Here is a 25,273-nt window from a genome sequence, read left to right on the forward strand (position 1 = left end):
CTAGCAGTGCTGTGCCATAATAACAGTTGTTGCAATGCATCAAAGACTATAAAGGTTTTAAAGACTCCCAGAGAGTGTCTCCCTAAAGTGAAATCCACGAGGATTACAACAACATGTTGATCAATAATTACTGGAAACAAAATAGGCTGAAGTGTCATAATAATAAAATATATAAAAGGCACAGAGATGCAGGAATAGCTAAATTAATAAACAGTTACATTAAATTACATTACATTAAAAAGAATGAATGCACTGGCCAGCTCAGCAACAACAAAAGGCCTGAAATCTGTCAATTTGTACGACAGCATATGGACAGAACCAAGAAAAAACAAAGACTAGTCAGCAGGTGTGTCTCACAGCTGAACCCAGGTATTGCTTCTTGTAAGAGCGGCTGGTTGTCACTCTAAAACGGACTATGTGAATGGGAAAGGGCTCAAACAGCTTGATAAGGCGCTCCAGCTTGGTCCAATCACTTGTGAGACATGCGTTCATGTCTGGCTCACTAGCTGTTTTAGTCCAGTGTCAGCAGTCGTCTCAGCAAATTAAAAGTGCTGTTCCAGCACGTGCAACATGCTGGGTTCAGAGCTTTACCACCTCTTTTGATCATTTGTGTACCAGCTCCTCTGCTTTAGTTATGAATGGATCAGAAATTTGATGCTTCATGGCATCCTTTAGTGTGACCTGGATTGTTGAGAGCAGACTACACCACATTTTTCTAATTATCTTCTGGTAGCTCAGGTTCATAGAAAGCAAAAAGAGAAAACAGGATGTTATTAATAAATTAATTAATCAATGAGAAGCAAAAAATAGTTATAAAAACAGCCTGATAGACCCATAAAAAATGCTTTTAATTCTGTTTTGATCCAGGCATCTGTTCCAGTCCTCTTTCACGAGTGTTTTTTTTTAGTTTCTACTTTTCCATATACATCTTAGCCCCTTTAATAGCAAGCAGATCCACATGTTTTTTATTTTGGTTCAAGTGGAGCGCTAAACATCTTGAGCGCAGCTGACTGAAACAGTGCACATCCCACTCTCAATAAACATATTGAACTACAATTCCTCCTCCCCCTTTGCGCCTGTGAGTTATCAGGTAACCAACGGAAACACTGCCTTCATGTTTTCCTTTGCCTTTCCATAGTTTAGCTTCTTTTGCTGCAGGGTGTGCTCTCTTACCTTCTTCAGGTTAGCTAGGTTAGCTGGGTTTTCTGAGATGGACGTTCCCACTTTGGGATTTTGTCATCTCAGAATATTCCAAATATTCTGTTTACATCCATTACAAGGCACTTACTCTCATCTTAAACAAAGTCATATTCAGTGTATTCCCAATGTTGTATGTTGATGGAAAATTTTATTATTTTATAAACCAGTTTTATTCCTGGTCTTTGCGTTCATCCCTAATCAAATTAATATATATGTGGAAATATACAAGCAAGAGCAGCACGGTTGTGCAGTGGTTAGCTTTACAGCAGAGCAGTACTGTGAAGTCCTAAACAGTGTTGATCAACCTACTTGAAAATAGGAATTAGTTACTAATTACTGATTACCACTCCAAGAAAGTAATCCCATTACTTACTGATTACATAATTTTAAAAGTAATTATTTACCTTATTACTAAAAACATGATACACAAGCTGAATACCTAATAAAGCACTAGACCTTTTAGCTCAATTTCATTTTTTATGCATAATCCTTCATATAACATTTAATAAAATAAAAAAGTCTCTTTTTAAAACTTGTTTTATTAGTTTTAATCTTTTAACTTTATGCACATTGCATCAAGCAAAAATTAAATTATATGCAACAGTCTTTGACTTGAAGAAAGTTGTTTAACATTTAAACCCATTTCTTTGCGTATTATAGCACATAAAATAAAATATTTTTTTGTGTTTACACTCACTCTTTTAAATAGATGCAAGTAAAACACAGTAAAAAAATAAACAAAATCAAAGACTCGGCAGCACTAAGGCCTGTTGCTCTTAAATCTATTTTCACCTGTTTAGCAGGAGTGGGGCCGGTGGAGGTTTTTGTCACTTTCTGCGGAATCAAACTCAAAATAATGTCAGTACTTCCACGCTTTAAACGCTGCACAGTCGTACTGTTCTCCCGCACTCCATATTATCCATTGTTGATCTGCACGCCTCTGTTGTTGCCACGGGCGTCGCACGCTCATACGTCATTGTCATGAGACACTCTCACAAACAAAATCACGGTTTAGTGACGTAGTAACGTAGTAACGTAGTAACACAGCGTGCTTATGGGAAAGTAACAGTAATCTAATTACTTTTTTGCAATAGTAATCCCTTACTTTACTCGTTACTTGAAAAAAGTAATCGGATCTCTAGTCCTACAGACCTTGTAGTACCAAATAACCCCAGTAGAGCACTATGCTCTCTGACAGGTGGCTTACTTGTAGTAAGATATCAAAGTAGGATATTGTAGTAGTAGGTACTGCTACAGTACTACTGTTTCCCTCCTCTTACTCCCAACCAGTTGAGACAGATGGCCCCGCCCCTTCCTGCTGGAATTTTCTTCCTGTTAAAAAGAGGTTTTTCCTTCCCGCTGTCACCAAAGCACTTTGGGTCATATGATTGTTGGGGTTTTCTCTCTTTGCATTATTGTAGGGTCGTTGTCTTATTTTTTTCACTTTTACTTAAGTAAAGATGTTGACACAGCACTGCAACTTTTACTGGAGTATTTATTAACACAAGTATCTGTACCTCTACAGTTACGTTATGTATACTTTTGCCACCTCTGAAAAAGGCAAACATGACCCAGGTTACCAGATATGCACAGTGCTTGTGAAGGACTTTGAGACCTAGGTCCTTAAGCTAAATGTGTTTGACAGTTCAACTGTAATTTCCCCACAGGAGGAAGAACGTAAAAGCAGCACAACAAATTTGTGCCAACTCATGTCAAAAGATTGCGTGCTATAGCCTTAAATAGAGTATCAGATGACAGACTCTAGCTAGTGATGACAAAGTCAAAGATGCAGAAAGAGTCTAAAGCTGCAGAAAGTCTATGAGCCTCAGCATGAGTTCAGAGGGGAGCTGTTAGGGCAGATTTTGATACAGGGTTCAGTTTTCTGAAAGGGAACCACACTGCACTCACAGTTGACGTGCTCACTCATAATGAGAGTTGATTCGGGACTTAATCATGCATTAAGCCTTTTTGTTGCACCTCCGGCCAACTGATGACACAGTGATCCGACCATCACGCTGTCTCAACCCAACTGCCCCGGGGCTCGACCTCACAGCGTGCAAATGCCATGACGTAAGGTCCGCCTCACCCTGTGTCATGTCACTTTGTGTTTTTCTGGGGGTGTGTTTGTTACAGAGCCGTAAAGGCCTAAAGAAAGGGTGCTGAAAGGTCACAAAGTCAGGTTTCTACACCAGTCAGCTTCCAAATCCTGTATGTAGAAAAATGCTATTGCATATAAAACCCAAAAAAAACTACTGTAATCTGTAATCAAATTTGCAAACCTAGTAAAACAATATTTTATTCACTATATGACATAGAAAACATGTTATATTTGAACTGAATAAATGTACCATTAAAAAAAATTACCTCCTTTTGAACTTGATAGCAATAACACATCTCAAGAAAAAGGTAGGGGGCTGCAAAAAGCTGGAAAACTAAGTAATATTAAAATGAAACAGATGGAGGGAAGATTTTACAACTAACTGGCAACAGATTAGTACCATGATTGGGTAGAAAAAGAGCATCTTAGAGAGGCAGAGTTTCTCAGACGTAAAGATGGAATGGAGATGGAAACACTGTGTAACAATTTCAGAATAATGTCCATCAAAGTAAAACTATATATTTTATCATCTACAGTATATAATATTATCAAGGTATTCTGGAAATCTGCAGAAAACGGGCTCAGAAATCATTGCCCATGAACACAGTCTGCCGTCCACACATAAGACTTTGTCATCCATAGAAATAGCCATATCTGAACATGATGATCCAGAAATACCACCATCCTCCCTGGACCAAAGCTTATTTAAGATGGACTGAGGTAAAGTAGAAAACTCTTCTGTGATCCAAAAGCAAATCCAAGTGTAAAATTCTGGATTCATCTGCAAAAATAAGTAGACGGCTGTCTCCATGGACTATGAAATTGTCAGCCATTAGGAAAGGCACCATCAATGCTCAAAGGTATATTTTAAATGCATATTTCAGCGAGACAATGCTAAATTTCATATTATTCATATTCATATTACAATAAAATGATTTGCTGAAAGATCTCGTATGCAGGTAGGGCGGATCAGCACCCAGACTCTTCTAAACATTGAAAGAAAAAGAAAAAACCCAAAGACTGCTGATTAGCTCCATGCAGACAAAAAATGGACAGCATTCCCTGTGGGAAGTGAGGAGACCACTTCCCACATGGAATGCTGTCCATTTTTTGTCTTGACATGGACTATTGTTAAAAGAAGATCAGATGCCACACAGTAGTGAACATGGTCTTGTCCCAGATATTGTTGCCATTAACTTGAAAATAATCTAACATTTTTCTAGAAATGGTACAGTTTCTCAGTTTCTTCTCAGTTTTTTCTATATTCTATTGGGAATAACATATGTCTTTAGGAGATTGTGTTCTGTTCTGTTTTGTTTTATTTTATTTTATTTTTAATTTATTGTATTTGTTTTTTTCCGTGTCCCAACCCAGGATATGCTCAGACATAATGCAGCATTGACTATTTATTATTTATTTATTTATATATACAAACTTCCTGTACCATAATTATTTAGCAAACTATTACATACATTTAATGTATATTTTATACGTGTATTTTTGATTGCTTTGTATTACTTGTACAGAACAAACAAATATACGTCGTGTATTCTATCCAGATAACATCTCACAACAGGGCCACAGCCTCTCTGAGACTATAAAGTTCTCAGACCATTGTAGATACATTATATATCGATGGTTTACACCAAAAACACTTCAAATATATGATACCCAAAATGCAATTTTTTGATATTTATGAGAAAGCAAATAAAACATCCGCAATATCAATGTTTGCTTGTGTTACTTTGCAGTATGTCAGACAGTGAATTAGCCGAGTTTGACCGATACATTGCATGATGCTGATGCTCAAAGCACTGATAATATCTTTCTGAACAAAAAGTAGATGTTGGCTTTAGATCATGACCTTTGGCATTGGTGTAACACTGACTTGCTTGTAGGTTTTAACAGAGCTTGAATGTTTTTTTCAGTCATGACCTTTCTTCAAACTCGACATCAATATTGATCCTAATGACACATGTAAAGCTTTAAATGTGTCATTAGGATACTTCTAGTTAGTTCTACCTGCAGTAGGTGTGTACAGGACCACACGCACATAACACATGCTCAGAAAAACATGGAAAGCAGAAAACTGTGTTCCTATACGATGTTGTATACGTGAGAAATGTCATTGTTGCATTTCCTTCACTTCTATAGGTCCAATAAAGGTTATCTTATTCATGTATTCTAATGGCATGCTTTATGTTGGTGTCTGTACATGCATGAAACCGCACTGTATGCTTTATGGTTGTCAACCATAGTTGAACTTTTGCTTTCACCTTGAGGCACTTTTTTGTTGCTTTATAAAAATTACTGACCCATGCGATCTACTTTGTACACTTTATACTTTGCGGCACGCACATCTATGTAAGCATAAAGATAATGTGTTTTACAGCAACACAATAAGATCCACTTTTCCCTTCCTGTGAAGGAGACTCCTCAGCTTTCTTTATGTGTGAGCACTGCAATTCTAACATGAAACAGATCCAGTTCATTTGTTAGGATGAATAGGTGGATGATATTGGGAGTTACGGCGTTCCTTTCTGAGTTGAGGCTTGTCTATGAAATGTGTAGCCTTGGGTGGTGTTCATGTAAGCCAGGCGTGCCGCTTCAGACTCTTCAGATTTCAAAAGGCGATGAAATGACTCCGCCGCTTTGACTGAATACCTCATTTATTAGTTTTTCTGAACTGCGTACTTACACAAATGTTTTGAGCCTACTGATTTAATGCGTTGATAAAAAAAATTTATTTACAAATGTTTCCTGTAAGAAACATTTATCAATGCAGTCAGACAAAAAGCTATGTGGTTAAAAAAAAAAGTGTAGATCCATTTTTGCCAGTGTTTGAGCTCCTGCTACTTCTCAGATGAATTAAGAGCCTTCTCATTTTGCATCAAACTGCCTCAACTAATTTACTTCTATTTTATTTTAACCCAAATTACACCTGTTTTCACCAATGTGCATGTGCATTTGCTACACTTGAATTTTCAAATTTATGACAGCGAAACATATTTCAATATACTCGTTATGTGCATGTGAGTTATTGTTTCTTTTTAAAGTGCAGCCTGTTAACATACAAGCTCAGAAGCAGTCATGATGTCATCTGTGGCACATAAGGATGTCTTATCTGTGCTGCCTTATAGCAAAGCATTTAAAGAAGTTCAATAACGAGTGGAAAGCACTGTTGCCTCACAACAGGAAGGTTCTTGGTTTGAACCACGCTCTGCAACTCCACACAAGAGCCAGACTTTCTTCTTCTTCTGGTGCTTTTCACTCATTTTTAGCCCAGTCTTTATACCTGACCCATTTTCAGACGAATGTTTTTTGTTTGTTTTTTTGTTAAGCTACTTAACACTAACCTATGACTCATTCAGATATCAAAAGGCACATAACAACCAGTGTTGTGTTTATACATAAAACACAACTAAGAAAAGAGTTCATTTGAAATTGTATTTTTATGCACTTTGTCACTAGCAGTTAGTGGATTAATTCAAATTTCAGTGTTTCTTTTAGTTGGAGAGGTCAGCGAGTGTCTAGATCAGTCTGTAAAACACGGTGGACGGAGCTGAGCTTGGAGCTGCAGTTCAGCCAGTGGTGTCGAGGAGTTCAGACCTCAACATTACTGAAGCAGTGTGGGATCATCTTGACAGAGAATGGAACAAAAGGCAGCCAACATCCAAAGAAAACCTACAGAATGTACTTCACAAAGCAAGACTCCTGTAGTCTGTCTAAAGAAATTACAAGAAAGCTGCCGAAGAGAGATCAGTCTGTGTTGAAGACTAAAGGTGGTCATATAAAGTATTTACTTTCGAGGTTGTTAAGCTCCCATATAAACTCTATTTTTGCCGTATTTTTGCCTAAACTCCCAGGGTGTATCCTACCTCTCACCACGGACGGAATGGATGAATGGTGGATATTTCAAAATAAGAAAGTACACAATGCTTCTGTAACATAAAAATGTGACTTGCTGTGACTTTGTGATTTTTAAATCCATTTATTTTCTTTTACTGTTGCACTTTTGTCCTGCAAAACTGTGGACAGAAAACTTTACAAATAAAACGTGATCTTTAAATTTTAGTTTCTTATTTTTTTGAGTCATTGCCTGGATAAAAGTTCCACCTTTACTCCCTTTCTTGTACAATAACTGTAGTATGATTGAGGAAACTATAGTATGCATCATTTTACTTTCACACTGTGAACATTTTTGAAAGAGTGGAGTGTTGAAATTTGGCACTTTTCAATTAAAATTAAATTATAAAGATACATAAAAATCTCTACAATAAAACTTCAGGGCTGAAATACACACTAACAAGCAAAACAAAAGGACATAAAAAGCAAATGTCACACAATACAGCGAAATGTAAAAGTACATTTCTTCATGACATCTTTAATCATATTAAAGTTGGTTTATGCAGAGGTGGTAGTGGTATATTTGTTACTTATGTAGAGTTTGTTAATCCAAACACTCCAGTACTTATTCAGTTTGTTTACTGAAGTAAAAGTAAAAAAGGAAAATTGACATTTATACCTGCTATTTTATATGCAAAGCTAACTGATCCTTTTGATATATTAATATAATTATAAAATAATACATATAATAATACAGTACATGGGAATGCAAACATTATCTTTTTAAATTGGCTCCACACCTAAATAGAAAGAACGCGTGCAATAAGATATTAAAGTGGCGTTCAACAGGTTCAAACATATGGTCAGTTATAGTGGCTCAGTCTGGGGAAAAACAAGCTCCTGTAGATTTTCTTTGTGTACATATCAGTGCTGCTGCTCCTCTGAAGTTTACTTCTTTTTGTGGATTTACACAATTGAATTGTGACGTGAAGATTCAAGCACATGTTTAACAAGCTGTCATCTACACTGACAATCAATCTCTGCTGCTCTTCATGTAACCCAACGTTGACCATGAACACCACAGCTGCTGTGCACCAGTCCAACACAACCTTTGAATATCCTTTGTTTGGTTTGCAGGACATTTCACAATATACTCCCTTTATGCTCACTCAAAATCTGGAGTGCTAGCTAGGTGCTGAAATACTGGGACCACAACTTATGGAGGTCTGCACCAAACGCGCTGTTTGGATCATTCTGACTCACTTTAACCCTTGATAAAAGTAAGTGAAAGTAAAAAGTTAGCAGAAACATTCTCCAGTAAAGTGCAGATGCTTGAAAATTCTTGTACTATATTACTTCTCATCTCTGGTAGTATTACAGCTCCCATTCAAGGATGTAAGTACTTCTTACTGTGAAGCACAATACTGTATGTAGAGTACAGTGTGGATTGAATTATGAGCAAAAGTATGCGAATGTGAGCTCATAGTCAGTCAGTTCTCTGCTCTCCGGATTCATACCCACAGGACATAGGCATTAATGTCAACTATTCAGATGAGAGGCCCAACCCACTTCTTACCCTCATAAATCATTGATTCCTCACTCTGCACACACTTACACTCACATAAACACACACATAAGACCTTCGCTCTTCTCTGGAAGTGCTCATTGTTTTGAGTCCTCCTCCACACTTTGATGTGAAGGGGTCAAGCGGAGGCTCCCTCCTTGACTCCAGGGAGAGCCAAAGAGCAGAATAATCAGCGTCAGTAACATCTGGAAGCGCATGTTAAGCAGGGCTTACTTGGCAGGCAGTTGGTATTGGCACCGGCAAACCTTCCTACTGGGGGCCTTTCATCTCCGTTTGAACATGTGGATTCGGCCCTAACCCTGGGAGGAGTCAGAGGGCTCACCGCCAACAGTGAGGCCAAGGTGTGGCCAGCAACGACGAGGAATCCTGCTGTCTTCAGGATCAGTCTGATCCTGAAGACTTCTTGCTTCTGTCTCCTTACCCGTTTCCACGCTCCTCTTACATCTATGTAATGAACTGTCAAACCCTTTAAACCCTGAGCCTCAGTCTGCTTCAGACTTAGTTTGGTGTGTAAGAATTCAATTAAACTGACCAAGCCCGGCTACAGCCTTATTCTGTGATTACACAAAGAAGCAAGAGAGGAAGTACTGAAAAAGAAGCTTAAAGACTTTAGACGTAAACATAGTGGAACAAATCCTGAAGATGTAAGGGGCAATAAATGAAGTGCTCAAAGCAATTTGAGGGACTAATTTTAATCATTTGTAATCTAGACTAATATTTAGTGACTGGACAAGCTACAGCAGTATCCAAGTTTGGTTTTATAATACCTGTAAACCATGCAAGGCAATAAAATAAGGACTGAGGGCTCAAATCAATTGAGGTTGAATTCAAAATTAGGCTTTGGTAAGTAGTTCTGGAAAATGCATGGCAATAGGATTACATAATAGGCTTCAATTTAAACTGAGAAAAGACCAAAACAATGTCGACATGTTGGTGAAATGAAACTCTGTACCCTTGGTTCAGGTTCAGAAACCTTGCTGAAAACATTTGGATCAAAGAGATAAGACATTACATTACAATGAAGTAATTTAGGTGAGGCTGTTGAAAGCAGTTTGTTTTTATGCGGGCGTATCATTCAACTAGTTCAATGCTACAAAAGATTTTAATTCTTTTAAAAAATGTTAATCCTTTAAAAATTCAACAACATAAATTCTGTCTGAAGCAACAATTCCGCATAATCATGGTATGGGGATAGAAACCTGGGCTAATTCACTTGAAAAAAATCCTCAAACCAAAACTAAACACTTTTTGAAAAGAGAACACACTGTAACACCTCCAGCTGTTGTTGTTGTTTATTATTGGGCAATGCGTTCTAAGCAGCTTTCAGACATAAATTGGATACCAGCGCTTGCTGGGACCTGGTCCAGGAATAGAGATTGTGGCAGTTATTTGTCAGTGCTTGGGTGTGAGAGTGCGTGAAAGCTCGCTGCTGGTGATCAGGCAGAAACAGGTGTGTGCAGAGAGAGGTTTCTGTCACGGAGGAGCAGGGAGGACTCGGCGCAGACTGAAATCTCAGAAAAACAGGTTTATTTACACACTCCAGGTGCACTATATACAGGTGAAGGAGAAGGGGGCCAGGGTTCCCAGGGGTGCAGAGCGGGGTCGGGAAAAGCGTCCAGAGTCTCCAAACCAAACACGAGAAATCTGCATACAGAGAACAAGGGTTAGCACGGAACTTTCACGGACAGAGCTCAAAACTGGCTGAGGCTAAAGTAGCACTGACGAGCGTTATTCAATAGTCCAGCGGCGAGGTGCTCTCAGTCACTGCCTTAAGTAGCGGGAGCAAACAAGGTGAGGAGCCACAGGTGATTGCCTACAGGTGGTGGAGGCCGGGAGCTCACAATGAGCTCCGCCCAGGCAGCGAGCAGAGAGAGAGGAGAGAGAGAAAAGACAAAACATAACATGTAGCCACACAGGGCCAGCCGAGCAGGCACGGGGACCATGACAGTTTCTGTTTGTGTGGGAAGCTGGAGGAGGCCGGGAAAAGTCACTGAGCCTCTCAGCTTCATTATATCTGGGTCATTGTGTTTAAAAGCTAAGCGGCGCCAGACCAGCAGGTCAGGGAATAGCTCGGATTTTACTGTGAAACCCTGACGAAGTAGACACTGCCCGGTTACCCGTTGGAGAGTCACTCTGCCGTACACACTTGTAGCTTTTTAGTGAAATATCAGTAACAATTATCTCCATAGGCTTTAAAAAAAAAACAAGTTATAGAGTTATAGCTGGGATGTTAGTTATACTGACACATTTTGGCACTGCCACCAAAGAAAACTTAAAATGTTCTTCTTTCTTTTGTTATATTAGATCAGTGTGCGTTATACTACCAATATTTTTTTTCTTTAAGTAAAACATCAGTGCATGAAATAAGCTTTCTAAAAATATTTTTGACCTTCAATAAAGGTAAGGCAGTAATTTTGAGTTGAACTGAAATATCAAAAATTGTGAAGAAAATGTGCTTGGTATAAAATGAATGTATGCAAGTAATTAAGTAAATGTTATTTGACCAGATGTCAATCAATGTTATGTTTTACATTGTACATATGTCACAAAATGGCATGGAAATTTTACATCTAATCAAATTACTTAAAATCAGTGTTTTTGGCATAAGCTTTTTTTTCTGTGTGGAATGTAAATAAAAGTAGAATGTAATATTTCACAAACAATTTATTGTACTTAAAGTACATAACAACATATAATGAAACTAAGACATTGATAGTTTTATAAAAATAAAAAAAATAAAAAATAAACTAACACTGTTTTTTATGGAGTCAGATCCAGTTATTCAGTTTCAACCTTTCATAAGTTGTATTTGTTCAAAATACAACCGATTTGAAAATATCTTTGGTACTGTTATGTTTCTCTTACACACTCAATCACTTTGTTAGGTATTCCAGTTCAACTGCTCGTCAACTTAAATACCTAATCAGCCAATCAGATGGCAGCAACTCATTGTGTTTTCACATGTAAACAGGGCATCAGAATGGGCAATTAAAGTGATTTAAGTGGCTTTGTTGGTGCCAGACGAGCTAGTCTGAGTATCTGAGAAATTTATGATGACCAACTGTTTTGTTGATGCTACAGGTGAGAGGAGAATAGGAAGACTGCTTTGAGCTGACTAAGATGTACAGAAGAGCATCTCTGAACGTGCAATAAGTCAAACCTTAAGGCAGATAAGCGACAGCAGCAGAAGACCACACTGGATGTCACTCGTGTAAGTTAAGAATAGATTTTTGGGCATCTTAGTACCAACTGAGCGTCATTTAAACACAAGACCACCTACCTGAGCATTGCTGTAGACCATGTGATCATAAAGGCATGACCAATATTTATGACCATCTGTTTATCACCACAGTTTACCCTGTGGTTAAAGAAGGCTGGAAGAGTGTTCCTGCACCCTGAGTTAATGAGTAATTAGATCTGACAAGCAGGTTAATGCATATTACTGTTGAGTGGGTTCATTTTTCATTTGCTACATCCTAGCTAGTGATGATATGTGATGTATTTTTGGTGAAGATGGAAATCTAACTAGCTGCTGAAGAAGAGCATTCATAGACAGAATGATGTCTATGAATGCTGTGCACCAAATATCACCAAACACACAAACTGTTTCTACATAATGCGTCTACTAGCAATTGTACGGTTGTTGTATTTTCCAGGGATGGATAAAAAAATTGCAGCATTTTCAAAGGTAAGGACAGCTCAGAAGTTACAGTCTATAATATTAAATGTTTGATGTTGATAAAAACTTTCTTTGCTTGGAACTCTTTGGATTTATTTGACTTCTGACACTTTCACTTATTTCTGATATCACAATGATGCCAGGTAAGTCTTCCTGAAAAACTGAGGCAGTCACAGGCGTGTATAAAAGGTGAACAATGGATGCAAGTTGATTTACTAGAAAAAGCCTCAGATGACTCAAATCCATCCATTCGCTTCCGCTTCTCCTTTTCAGGGTCGCGGGGGGCACTGGAGCCTATCCCAGCTGTCATAGGGCAAGAGGCGGGTACACCCTGGACAGGTCGCCAGTCTGTCGCAGGGCCAACACACAGGGACAGACAACCATTCGCACTCACATTCATACCTAGCGACAATTTGGATTATCCAATTAACCTATCCCCACAAGCTGCATGTCTTTGGACGGTGGGAGGAAGCCAGAGTACCTGGAGGGAACCCACGCAAACACGGGGAGAACATGCAAACTCCACACAGAAAGACCCCGGCCTGATGTTGGAATTGAACTCAGGACCTTCTTGCTGCGCGGCAACAGTGCTAACCACCGTGCCACCGTGCTGCCAGACTCAAACATCCGTTTTTTCTAAACTGAAGGAAAAAAAGACTAGAAAAAAAAGCATAATCATCAAGCTAATATTGCAGAAAGTGAAAGTAAATAATAACATTTCTCTTGATTTGTGTGCAGCATCCAGACTGACCAGACTTTTTGAACCGCTTCAAACTGTCAAACTTCGCATCCATGCACCGTTAACAGCATCCAAGAAACCAACTGGCCGACCTGCAACACAGTTTATCAATCATTACACATTGCGCGCATCATTCTTTTCAGCCGCTTATCTGCCACATTGAGTCATCCTTCTAGGTACAGAGGATGATAACTTTTCAGTTAAGCACAAAGCAACGTCTTGATGTTATCACCATAGAAACGATTTTGAGTTGGTAGTTTAAATTATCCAGGATGACAAGCATCAAATGGTCCGTGAATCCACGACACATCTCCCATCAGTTAGAGTTCTTCAAGCATGACAGGGACCAACTTGGAAGAGTTGGTTAGTTAGCCATCCTGGTAGCAACAACTTAAATAGCCATGTTGTAATGTTAAAAAGAATGGAAAAGGAGGTTAATTATGTTTACTTGCACTTTGTATGTAGGTACATATTTCTAAACAGTACTCTATATATGAGACATGCTTCTATTGTTCAATGTGTTGGAAAATTTCATATTTTTTAAACTTACTAAATAGACTGTCCAGCCTACTGTACCCAGTCTTGGATTGTATGTAAGCAATTTGTGTTTCCCTTAAAGAAAATTATTATTTTGACTAAAACAATATAATTTCTTTTTTATTTTGTCAAAAACTGATGGAAAGCAACTTTGGATCTTTGATTTTCTTAATACCTAAATGTCTGCCTGCCTGTTGGGCTTTGTCTTATTGTAGAATTTGTTATTGCACAAAAGGAAGCTTGTGGATTTTGACATATTTGGAATGCTGTACAGTGTAGCGAGGAATGCTCAGACCTCTACATTGGAGAGACCAAACAGCCACTTCATAAACGCATGGCACAACATAGAAGAGCCACCTCGGCAGGACAAGACTCAGCGGTTCATCTGCATCTAAAGGACAAAGGTCACTCCTTTGAGGATGCCAATGTTCACATTTTGGACAGAGAAGACAGATGGTTTGAAAGAGGAGGGAAAGAGGCCATCTATTTCTCTCACCCCAACCGGCCGCAGCAGATGGCCGCCCCTCCCTGAGCCTGGTTCTGCCGGAGGTTTCTTCCTGTTAAAAGGGAGTTTTTCCTTCCCACTGTCGCCAAAGTGCTTGCTCATAGGGGGTCATATGATTGTTGGCCTTTTCTCTGTATCTACCGTACAATATAAAGCGCCTTGAGGTGACTTTTGTTGTGATTTGGCGCTATATAAATAAAATTGAATTGAACTGAATTGAATTGAATTGAATTGAATTGAATCTATGCCCACTGTGAGCGACCATATTTGAACAGAGGCGGTGGCTTACGACACCAACTGTCTGCCATCTACAATCCAGTTCTGAGATCCCTTCCCTTCCTTAATACTCACTCACATCCTGGGCCATCTGACCTCAGGAAATCTCATGATAGGGTGGGGCTAGGTTTCACAATGAGCTGACCTACACCCGTTTTCACACCTTGGCTCGTGTGATTAGGTAGAGGATCATTAGGGGTCCATTGTCCCTTTTGGGGGGACCCTCTCATAGGGCTTAAATCTGGGACTCTCCACCGTTTGACCCTAGAACTGAAGAAGCTTCTCGGATGAGAGGTGAAAACAACTTAAAGAAGTCCAGATGCTTTTCTTTCCAAGCTCCTTAGACGACATATTTGGAGCTGTTCATGTTTTCCCTCTTAACTTTTTGCCTCCATATGTGCTTAAAAAGCTGAGCTAAAAACAAAACACATCACAAGTAGATGTTCTTGACTTCCTTGTAGACAGTTATTTGGCTCTTTTCACCCCTGGAGGGACATAAGGCACTTCCACTTGTATCTTTTCTGAGATCATTTGAGATCCATGTGGAAGGTGTTGATATTGTTCATTAGGAAGGACATTGCTGTTATAAAGTGAGTTCTTAAGCTTTATTGCTCTGACTTTCTAGATGGGCTGGAGTTACAAATGCTCCGCGTGGCTTCCCAAGCCTTGGACTTTATCACCAGATGGAATTTGCTGATGCCATTAAATTACTGATTCCCAACATGGACAATGTGATTTTAACAGGCCTCTTAGGTCAAGTTTGTCTGAGGATTATGTGATTTTACTGGCAGCTCCTGTAAATGGTAAATGGCCTGTATTTGTATAGCGCTTTTACTACCGTAGTAGGCGTAGTCCCGCCTAGGGATCCCAAAGCGCTTTACACACCCAGTCATCCACCCCTTCACACACACACATTCACACACTGGTGGAGGCAAGCTACAGTTGTAGCCACAGTTGCCCTGGGGCAGACTGACAGAGGGTCGCGCCATAGGCCCTTCTGGCCAACACCAGTAGGCGGTAGGTGAAGTGTCAAGGACACAACAACGGAGACTGTCCGGCCCGGGGCTCGAACCGGCAACCTTCCGATTACAAGGCGGTGCTCTGATACAAGCAGTTTAATTCTGTTTACATGCTACATTGTGGGACGACACCAGTTGCTAATGCTATCGCTTGTTCCTGCTGTTTGTACTGTGCCATTATTTTTCATTCTCCCATTGTGCTCCACTCCAAGCAGGTCAGCAAATGTGCACTGAACGTGCATGTGACCTGAAAGCTATGCCATCCAGGATTCCAGACACATTTCCCATTCTTCCCAAAACAACTGATGGGTTAATGAACACAGCATAGCACATAACGTCCCACCAAGCATTAAGGATATCCAACACAGCTGCTGGAAGGCTTTCATGCAGAGCGGGCTACTGTTAATCATTTCCCACCATGTCATTAAAGGGGCAGATGTAGTCATGCAAAGGACTTCTCTTATTGGCTTGGCGCTAAATGAAGTGGGAGCGGGATGCTGGGCAATTGTCTCCATGGCTAAAGAAATGTTTTGGGTGTCAAGCTACATACAAAAATAAGATAGGATAGAAAATATTGCAGAAAAAATGTGTACTTTTTTCTTCTTCTTTTTTTAGAAATGTAGAAAGTAAAAAAGGTAAAACAACTCATATTGTGAACTCCTGCAATTTAAACCTATTTCGTAACCCTTTACAAATGAAACATAAGCAAATTCAGTTTATGGAACAAACTTCATTTAGGAGAGTTTAACCACACTCCCTGTAAACATTTTGCAAAGCTAATATTGACCCAATACAGCAGTTCTGTGTGACCTAAAGTGGACAGACTTTTAGTTTGAAAAGGAAGGAAGTGTCAGCTTGACACTCCTTGATTACAGCGCCTTTTCTCAAAACTAGTGAAAACTAGGTTAGCACCAAAAACATGCGGTAGGTTTAAATTTAGGTCTGCAAATAAAAAACTGCAAACTGTAAAACACAATTGCTGAATGAAAATTGAAGTTCCAGTGACAATTTGAGTCAAGGAGGGAAAGAAGTTCTAGAATGGAAAGTGACATTCTAAAATAAAAAAATGTAGAAGTTCTAATTTGGAAAAAAGGTTAAAAAAAAAAGTAATTGTGTGGGATTTAAAATCGAATGAATATAACTTTACTGGAAAGTGACGCTCGAGAATTGAGGTTGGAGTTTTTATGTAGGAAGTAAAATTCTAGAATACAAATGTAAAATGTTCCCTTTCAAAGTGCTGATTTGAACTAAATGGAACTTGGAATTTTACAATGAATACATAGAAACACTTTACAACTTTAGGATGAATTCAAATGTCTAGAATGAACAAGTTACAGAATGGAAGGTAAATGAAAGCTTCAAGAGTACCTTAGTGAAAGGTCCAGTTATAAGGGCATTTGCAGTAGCCAATGACAGCTTTTTAACAAATGACAACACAAAACAGACTTTGGTATAAAATACTTTAATAAATAATAGTATTGTTCTAAGAACAAACAAAAAAATTCCACTAACAAACCAAGACTTTTACCAAATATTGTACAAAATAATTACAATGTTCTGCACATTCAGCCCTCCGTGTGGGGCTAACAGAAAGTAAAAATTTACTGAGAGAAAAATTATTTGGGTTTTCTATGAATGCATCTGCATTAACAAAAAATATTGAAAAAAAAAAAATCATCATATTCATCTGCAAACAGTGACGATAACTGACCCCCAACCCCCTCCTGCAACTGCTGTGGAGGTAACACTAAACATTTCTCTTCCTGTGTGTTCTTAGTGCAGAAACAGACTGGACAACATCCACAACAGTCAAACAACATCAACAGTAATACAACTTGTTCCCTTCATTAGACCAGAGTAGATACACACAGGGAGAGGCGGTACATTAGGATACAGACACATCTATTGCAAGCAGGTTCCCATTCACACAACACACTGTCTGTGATGAGGTTTCAGTGTCTTGCTAAACAGCACTTCCCCTGGGTGGATGATTACCGTGGAGTTGTTTGAAGCTAACACCATGCTGCTCTGTGCAGCATCTCTGCTGTCAGCAGACTGTAGAACTATAAATTTGTAACTCACATACTAAGAGGCTCAAGTGAGACTGGCAGCGGGGCTTTTAAGTTGTTTGGACCCTGCGTCCTCTACATACTGAAAATAGAAATCAGATGCATCAGTGCTGATTAAAGATTCACCAAAGTTTTCCTTTTTGCCATTTGGTGTCCAATAATCTCGTAAGCAGCATGTGGCAGAGCACCTCAGAACCGTCAGTCAAAAACTTTCTTAACTTGAAATTATATTTCCATTCTGCCAGACATGAACAGAAACACATCATTTATAGCATACAGCGCTTCGCCTTTGCTTTTGACAAGACAAATATCAAAATTCTTCAATTTGCTTGCCTGCTGTGATGCCAAAATGATGATTGTCAAATGTCAGTACATGCATTTCTGTAGGGAGTATGACATTAATGAATTAAGAAGTGCTTTCGGGAACAGCTTTACTCGTTTTGAGTGATGATACTGAGGAAAACCTGAACAAAGAAACCTAGATCTGGATCTACTCGGATTGCTTCAAATGTAAAAGAACAATGTGGATTAGAAGGTAGAGATCAACAGTTATGAGTGAGTCATTAAGTGATAAATGACAATGGTGTGTTACAGCAAGTCCAATGTGGAGAAAATGAAAGAAAATACATAATTTAGCAAAAATCCAACAGAAAACTGAGCAAATACATAAATTAGAACCTATCTGGATACAAAATGGCATAAAATCAAAATAACATCAGTCATATTAATATATTTTTTGGAGGACTGGCTTTATACTTAGCCCTGAACACTGTGATAATGAAATTCAGGGACCGAAGTTTAAAAAGATCAAATGGACCCCCCCCCCCAAAAAAGAAAATACACTACAAATTGAATTTGTAGAATTAAAAGTATCAAAAGTAATAAAAGGTGACTATTGCAAATGCTCATAAAATTTCACTCTGGAGGTCTCCAGTGAGATGAAAATGACTGTTAATGATGGAGTTCCTGTAGCTGTAGCACTGATGACCCAGCTGATCCTCACAGCCTGTTCCAATGGCTGGCAGGTCTGGGATCAGCTCTCTAACAAATAATTCTAAACATAAAGACAAACAATCAACACTTAATTTCTCTTTAAACAAGTTTTCATGACTCAGTGGGACCACCGGCACTGAAAAATCTGTCTAAAACCTGTCGTAGTGTCAACAGACACTGATAAACGGAATGACATAATTAAAAAAAGAAAGAAAGAAACAACCACAAAACAATCTTATTTTTTAGAATAACTATGATACAAAGCATCACTTAAGTTATTAAACTCAAATATACACAGCCATTTTTTATATTTACATATGTACAATGCAAAGAAGAAAACAGCATTTACTGCGATCGAGTTGTTGTTAGGACTTCTTTCCCTTTTTGTGTATTTAAAATCTGCGTACAGTCTACAAGAGGAAGGAAAGAAGTAAAAATAGGAGCTGAAGGCACTTTTCTACTAAAGCAATATGCTGAAAAATAATCATGCAGACTTGCAGGAAGTAGTGCCAATTATTTTCAAATGATATATAAACCTTTAAGATGTTTATGACTGTAAACAAACAAACAAAAAAAAAATCATGCCAGGCATTATACAGTGGTTACTTTGTGCCAACTTTCAAAGAACTTAAATATATATATAAAACTTGTTTTTAGTATTTTTTTTCTTTAAATAAAAACACATGATTTGAAGACAGTGTAGAAAAGGCCCACAGGTGTGGGCTAAGGCAGACAGGAAACAAATGCACCACGCCACGCAGTAGAAACGGCGTTAACAGCTGCCAGCCAATGACGTTCAGTTAAATCTCCAAAGTTTCAAAGAAACAAACGTGAGCGTTAGTTTTTTTCTAGTGAAGCAAAAAAAAAAAAAATAGAAAGAAATGTGTGTAAACAGAAAATCTAGAAATGTGAAAAGAAAATTCTTGATTTCAACAGTGTAACAATCCAGAAATCCCGAAGCCATGATGTTTAATTTTCATGCCTCTTTTTTTTTTTTTTTTTTTATAGTAACATCTGTGCTGCAGAAGAAGAATTTAAATAAGGCGAGGCAAATAAAAAATATAAAATTAAAGCATCTGTAATCTTCACTTTTGGTGCTTTTAAGAGTTGAAAAGTCAGTGACATTGAAGACATCGCAGTTTCTTCCTTTTACTCAGACGGTCCCTCCTCTTCCTGTGTGGGGTTCACACGTAGTGATCTTTAATGTCCTCGCTGAGTTTGGCGGCATTCAGGTTTTTACACCGGTTGTCTTTGGGGCTGTACGCTGTCCGGTGCGGCACCTTCAGCGGACCGCTGCGCGTTGTACAAATCATCCCTCCCTTACCCATCATTCCCCTGTCCTGTGTTATGGTGCACTTCTGAGGCGGACACTTGTCTCCCATGCCCAACGCCCTTTCCTCGTCTTCCGCCTGATCCCCCTCGTGCTCCCCGTCCTCCTCACCCTCGGCCCCATCGCACGTCCTGTCAGAGGGGCCCATCAGTTTCTTGCATTCATACTGAACGTCTTTGTCGCGGTTATCCTTGAGAGCGTTGCTTCGCAGCGGCTCCAGCTGGTTGTTGACTGTTGTCTCCTCAGATCGGGCCGCTCTCTCACGCTCTTTCTTCCTCTTGCGGGTCCACCAAACGCAAACAACGATGCAGAAGATCCAGAGAACGCTGAAGACCACGCACAAAACTGGGACCAGGTAACCTGAAGAGGAAGGTTTAATGGGATATTAGGAGATCATTGCATTTAAAGATGTTACAAAGATATATCATACCATCGGCAAAATTAAGAAAAAAGCATGTACCTATTGTTTTGTACAGAATATAATAACTAAATTTGACTAAATTTGGAACCGCTTCAGTTTTTTCTTGCAGATCAGAGGCCAGAGAGTGATTGTATAGAATTTTGTAACATCAGTGTGATTCGTGATTGAGCAACACAATTTTAAGTGATAAATTGAACAAAAATGCTAGTTGTAGCAAATATGACAAAAATACGGTAGACTAATTCTCACAGAGGAACCGATGTGTAACTCACCAACAGTAGGGCACTCCACCACCACCTTCACTTTGACCTCAACCACTGCCAGAATGATGGTGCTGTTCTGGCGTTTGGACAGCGCAGTGGTGATAGCGCTGGCCACCTTCTGGATCTGTCCACAGTCGCCGTCTTTCGATCCTCCATCCTGCTCAAAAGACTACAAAGAGGAAGAACAGGAACAATAAGATTTATTTCTCTTTTTAATTCAAAATAACTTGTTTCGCCGTTTAGATTTGAATATGTGGTGGGTATAGCTCAGAGAAAGTTTAGTGTTTTCATAGCTGATTGCAGGAATTAATGGTTTCATTCAATTATGGTCCTGGAAGACACTTGCTTTTGTATAATCCTGGATTACATGAGAACATCTCATTGCATTCATTTTTGGTTAAAATCACATCATTTCTGTGCCTCTTCTGAAAGGTTCATCGTGTCACGTTTAGTTTTCTACTGCCAGAAAGTCTGATTCTCACAAACCAAACCCAGAAGATAAGCAAAACCAGAACCATCGTGACAAGAATAACAGAGAGAGTTCCAATCAAATCATGATCCCTGCACACACTAAAATATGTAATGCACATCTTAAACATCTGACAGTTGCTTTTCATTACAGGGGACACAAATACTCCCTCAAACCTTTCAGTGCTCTTTGAATAGAGCTTTTCAGCGATGTAAAGAAAAGCTGATTTGTAGGTAAAAGGAAAAAAATTTGCAAAACACAGATTCCCTCAGTGCAGCGGAGAAAGAAAAGAAGTCCCATTCGCCAAATGGTCAAAGTCTCGCTCGAGGCCATGTAAGAAGACAAAAAAGAAGAAGAAGAAAAAACACATTCATCCGTCAGAATAAAAGAGATTCTCCTCCCAACATCTGGCAGGCTGTGAACCCCCCCCCCCCCCCTGCTGAGGGTGGAGTTAATTGCCTAATAAGGTGCTGATGGTGAGAACAGAGAGGTGGAGTTGGGGATGCAGGGCTGTTGTTGGGGGATTAGCTGTGTGCTGTGTAGTTCAATTAGGACAAACAATAGAAAAGAGGCCAGCTGTGCTCCCTGCTCGCCTGGGGACAAACACTCCTTTTTTCTTCTCCTGAGGAAATCAGCAGCTCATTCACACACCCAACTTCCAGACTGACTGACAGATCACATTGCAGAGATACTGAGCTCAGTGCACAACGTGCATGCTGTAGACTGCAAGGAGATCTTTTGGGGTTCATCATTTTCTCTATATATTGTTTACTGTGTGTGGAGGTCCGAGTTTGCTTAATAACACCCAAATACTCTTGAAGGATTTATTTATTTATTTATTTTTACCATATTTTGTTCCAGTTTGGAGAGGAAATGTATCTAACACACTTGACAGCAACATGTGCTCAATTCTAGAACAATCACTGTTCTAGTGTTTAAGTTCCTCTTGTGCCAGAAAGCGGCTTTTTTTGCTTTCACTTTGTAATCGTGCGAACTGTGTATAGAGAGCGACAGCACTGATTGGTTAGTGATGATAATTTGTGCACCAATTCCTCTGACATCGTCTTATTAATCGTTAGCTTACTATGCAAACATGACAAGTGAAATCTCCTGCAGCAAGCTTAAACATGTGAGAGGTTGATCACGCAGAGAATCGCTGAGCTTATGTGAGTGCGTGTGTAAAAGCAGCAGGAGAAGTTATGACAAATCAGACTATAAGGCAAAAAGAAAGTGCAGCTTTATGGTTTCATGGACAAAAGAATTTCTGTGGCTGCAATATGATGAGCTAAATAACCAGGGCTGCACATAAGTGGTCCGCAGGTGCGCATTCGCTGTCAAAATAAAAAACACGCATAAGGGTTAGGGTTAAATTTAAAAACTGTACTTTTGAGTTAAAATATATATTTATAATTTTAATAAATGACAAATTAAAAAGGCATGAACATTTTTTTTGTATCGAAAAAATATCGAACCGTGACACCAAAGTATCGAACCGAACCGTGAATTTTGTGTATCGTTGCACCCCTAATGTGTATATATATATATATATATATATATATATATATATATAAATAAAACTCAACTAAATCGAATGCATGGCTACAAAGACAGAGGAAATTCCACCAGCGCCTCCAAAAAGCCAACAGCATCGAGCCAAACGTTTGCGATGCTATCAGCAGACAGAGCGCTGACTGGTAGAAACGCTGGCTTGGACAGTAATGGGAACAACAGTGGAATTCCCCATGAAGAGAAAGAAGCACAAAAAATTGTTAAAATTAAAAACAGTTTCCAACACTCCACTACAAAAGATTTCTTATGTATGATGACTGTTTTTTTCCATGCCAAGCGCTAAAGCAAAGGACCAACACAGCATGAACATAAACAAGTGTTTCCCACCTTACTAGTTTTTCCATATCTGTATATAAATTCAACACCGCCACACCTACAACAAGCGGACATCAGTCTGCAAAGGTCTGTGCAGCACCCATGGACAACTCTGTGATGAGCATGTCTGATGAAACAAATCGAAGTAAACACTTTCAAATATTTGGCCACAACTTCTTGAACATCCCTCAGTTTTCCTTAAAAAACATTTGAAGAGGCCACAACATGTTCGAGGGGACACAAACCAAGACAAACCACTCGTCCCCACATGCATTCTGAAACACAGGCATCGCACTTCTTTCTCCGCTCAGGTTAAAGCCTGCGCTCAGATCATAAAGATTTCACTCGCACGTGAAACTGAGCGGTGACATATCACTGCAACACAAGTCCGCAACAAGTGGGAGTGGAGCTTTTTATTTTTTTTCCTCCTTCTTTTTATGAAAGCCTTGTTGAGGAGTTTGGGTGGATGTCAGGCTCACCACTCCTTTTCCTGTATCTGTCGCTCAAAACAGGCCTGCAAACATCAGAGGAACAAAAACTAATCCCCTCCATTAAGAGCTTAGATGTGACTGATTCCCTCAAGTCTGGGTGGCCGAGAGTGAGAAATACAGAAACTAAAACAAAGAGGGGGGAAATTATAAAGGAGGGCAAATAAAAGCAAGCAAGGGAGACAGATGGGATCAGACAGATTGTGCAGATATTAAAGGAGAAGATAAAGAAGACAGGGAAGGAAAAGATGCAGAGGAAGAAGAAGAAATATGCAGAAGGAGAGCAAGATCGGCAAGTTCCCAAAAGTAAAGCTAAATTTTAACCAGATGTTGTTAAAAGCATCAAATACTTCTTTCTTTCCTCTCTCTGTTTTCTAAAACAAGGACGAAATAAACCAAAAATAGAAAAAAGATCTGATTTTATTGTCCTCTACTGGAAACAATTTGCAGTGGGGGGTTATGTGCGATTCAATAAAGTGGAAGAAGAAAAAAAGGGACAAGTGAGGAGGAAAGACTGGGAGTTCGTGTAAGCAGGATCAAAGATCAGAGAGGCATCTCCACAGAATCATGGTAGTGGGTGGATGCAGTAGCCATAATGGGGGATGAATTATTTGCATAAAGATACATATTTCAAACTGAAGAAGCTTCTCGGATGAGCGGTGAAACATCTTCAAGCAACTTAAAGAAGTCGCTTTTCTTTCCAAGCTCCTTAGACTATGATGACCTGTATGACTGAGAACCTTCACAGACTTTCTAAACGTTTCTTTCTTCCTTTTCCTGTCTTGGAATCATCCTAAAACTTCTCACCAATGCTCTTTGCTTTTTCAAATATAAAGGCACAAGTCAGTCTTACATTGTGGGACAAGTGCACACAAGTGCATGTGTGTGTGTGTAATAATTACCAAAGCGACTTCCACGGCATCACTGGTGGAGTAGGACTGGTCACAGAGGATGAGCAATGCCCGCTCTTCAGCAAGCGTCCGAGTCACGGGGAGATACCTCAGCTCCGAGCAGATGTTCTCCACTGTGGTTCCCTGCGGCACACGGACAACACGGGTGAACAAATTCCTCTCATTCCTTTTAAGTCTTTCTTACATGGATTCAATCCGAAAGCATCCCCCAGCAGGGGGAAAACCTTGCCTCATCAGCACTTTGTCAGAGGAGCAGATTTGTTCCCATTCAGACATGCCCGACAGGCATGACCCAGACAGCCAGACAAACTTTTCCCCTCCCCCTGCTAAGACTCAAAGTTTTTTGGTCAGTACAGAGCTGATCCAGCACCTGTCCCTTTGTAAAAGTGTCCTCTATATTAAAAGCCATGTGTTAATATTAATAAAGTCTTGAAATGTATGGAGAATACATTAAGAATCACGTTTATGTGAACTGTGCCTGCAATGTAAAACCACAGATTTTTGTTCAGTGCCACTAAAGCATAAGACATAAAAGGCTTTTGTAACTGGACCCACAGACCAAGCTTAAAAAAATTCAGAAGACAACGATTCAAGTTCCTACTTCTGTATGATTTACTCACCTGTGGCACTTTGTCCTTTTTAAAGATGAGTGTGATGTGAGCACAGTTGTTATCCAGATAGCCGCTGTTAGGTTCACACTGGGTGTGCAGAGGTGTGGGGGGGTCTGGCGTTGAGCACACCCCCCACTGATGACAGGGTGGCGAGAAGCAGGTGAGGAACTGGTGCTCCACACACTCGTGACCTCCGGGGCAGGACGGAAGGTTTGCTTCGGGAGGCGGAAGAGCCTTCGGGAGGATGCAGAGCTTACGGCCACATCTCACCTAGAGGAATTCAGCGTTCAGAGAGAGGGTCCACACCAAACGCTCAGTTAGCTAATACCGAGCTAGCTTAGCTTTAGCAA

The 25,273-nt window shown here is 39.5% G+C and overlaps 1 protein-coding gene across 2 annotated transcripts in view; it reads right to left on the reverse strand.

Annotated features, from left to right (window-relative positions):
• Positions 1–16,936: 16,936 nt before the first annotated feature.
• Positions 16,937–25,273, reverse strand: part of LOC146551536 (protein jagged-2-like) — a 49,816-nt gene continuing 41,479 nt past the window's right edge. For both annotated transcript variants that reach the window (XM_085256321.1, XM_085256320.1), the window contains 4 exons: positions 24,933–25,193; positions 24,304–24,435; positions 20,570–20,729; positions 16,937–20,236 (listed from right to left, as the gene is read on the reverse strand). In XM_085256321.1, the coding sequence (XP_085112447.1) occupies positions 19,731–20,236; positions 20,570–20,729; positions 24,304–24,435; positions 24,933–25,193 (1,059 nt within the window). In that variant the 3' untranslated portion in view covers positions 16,937–19,730. The remainder of the gene's footprint in view (positions 20,237–20,569; positions 20,730–24,303; positions 24,436–24,932; positions 25,194–25,273) is intronic.

This window comes from Mchenga conophoros, linkage group LG19 (assembly GCF_057382185.1).
Source record: "Mchenga conophoros isolate Kocher_MC1m ecotype Shallow Benthic linkage group LG19, M_conophoros_male_GT1.1, whole genome shotgun sequence".
NCBI classification, from domain to species: domain Eukaryota; kingdom Metazoa; phylum Chordata; class Actinopteri; order Cichliformes; family Cichlidae; genus Mchenga; species Mchenga conophoros.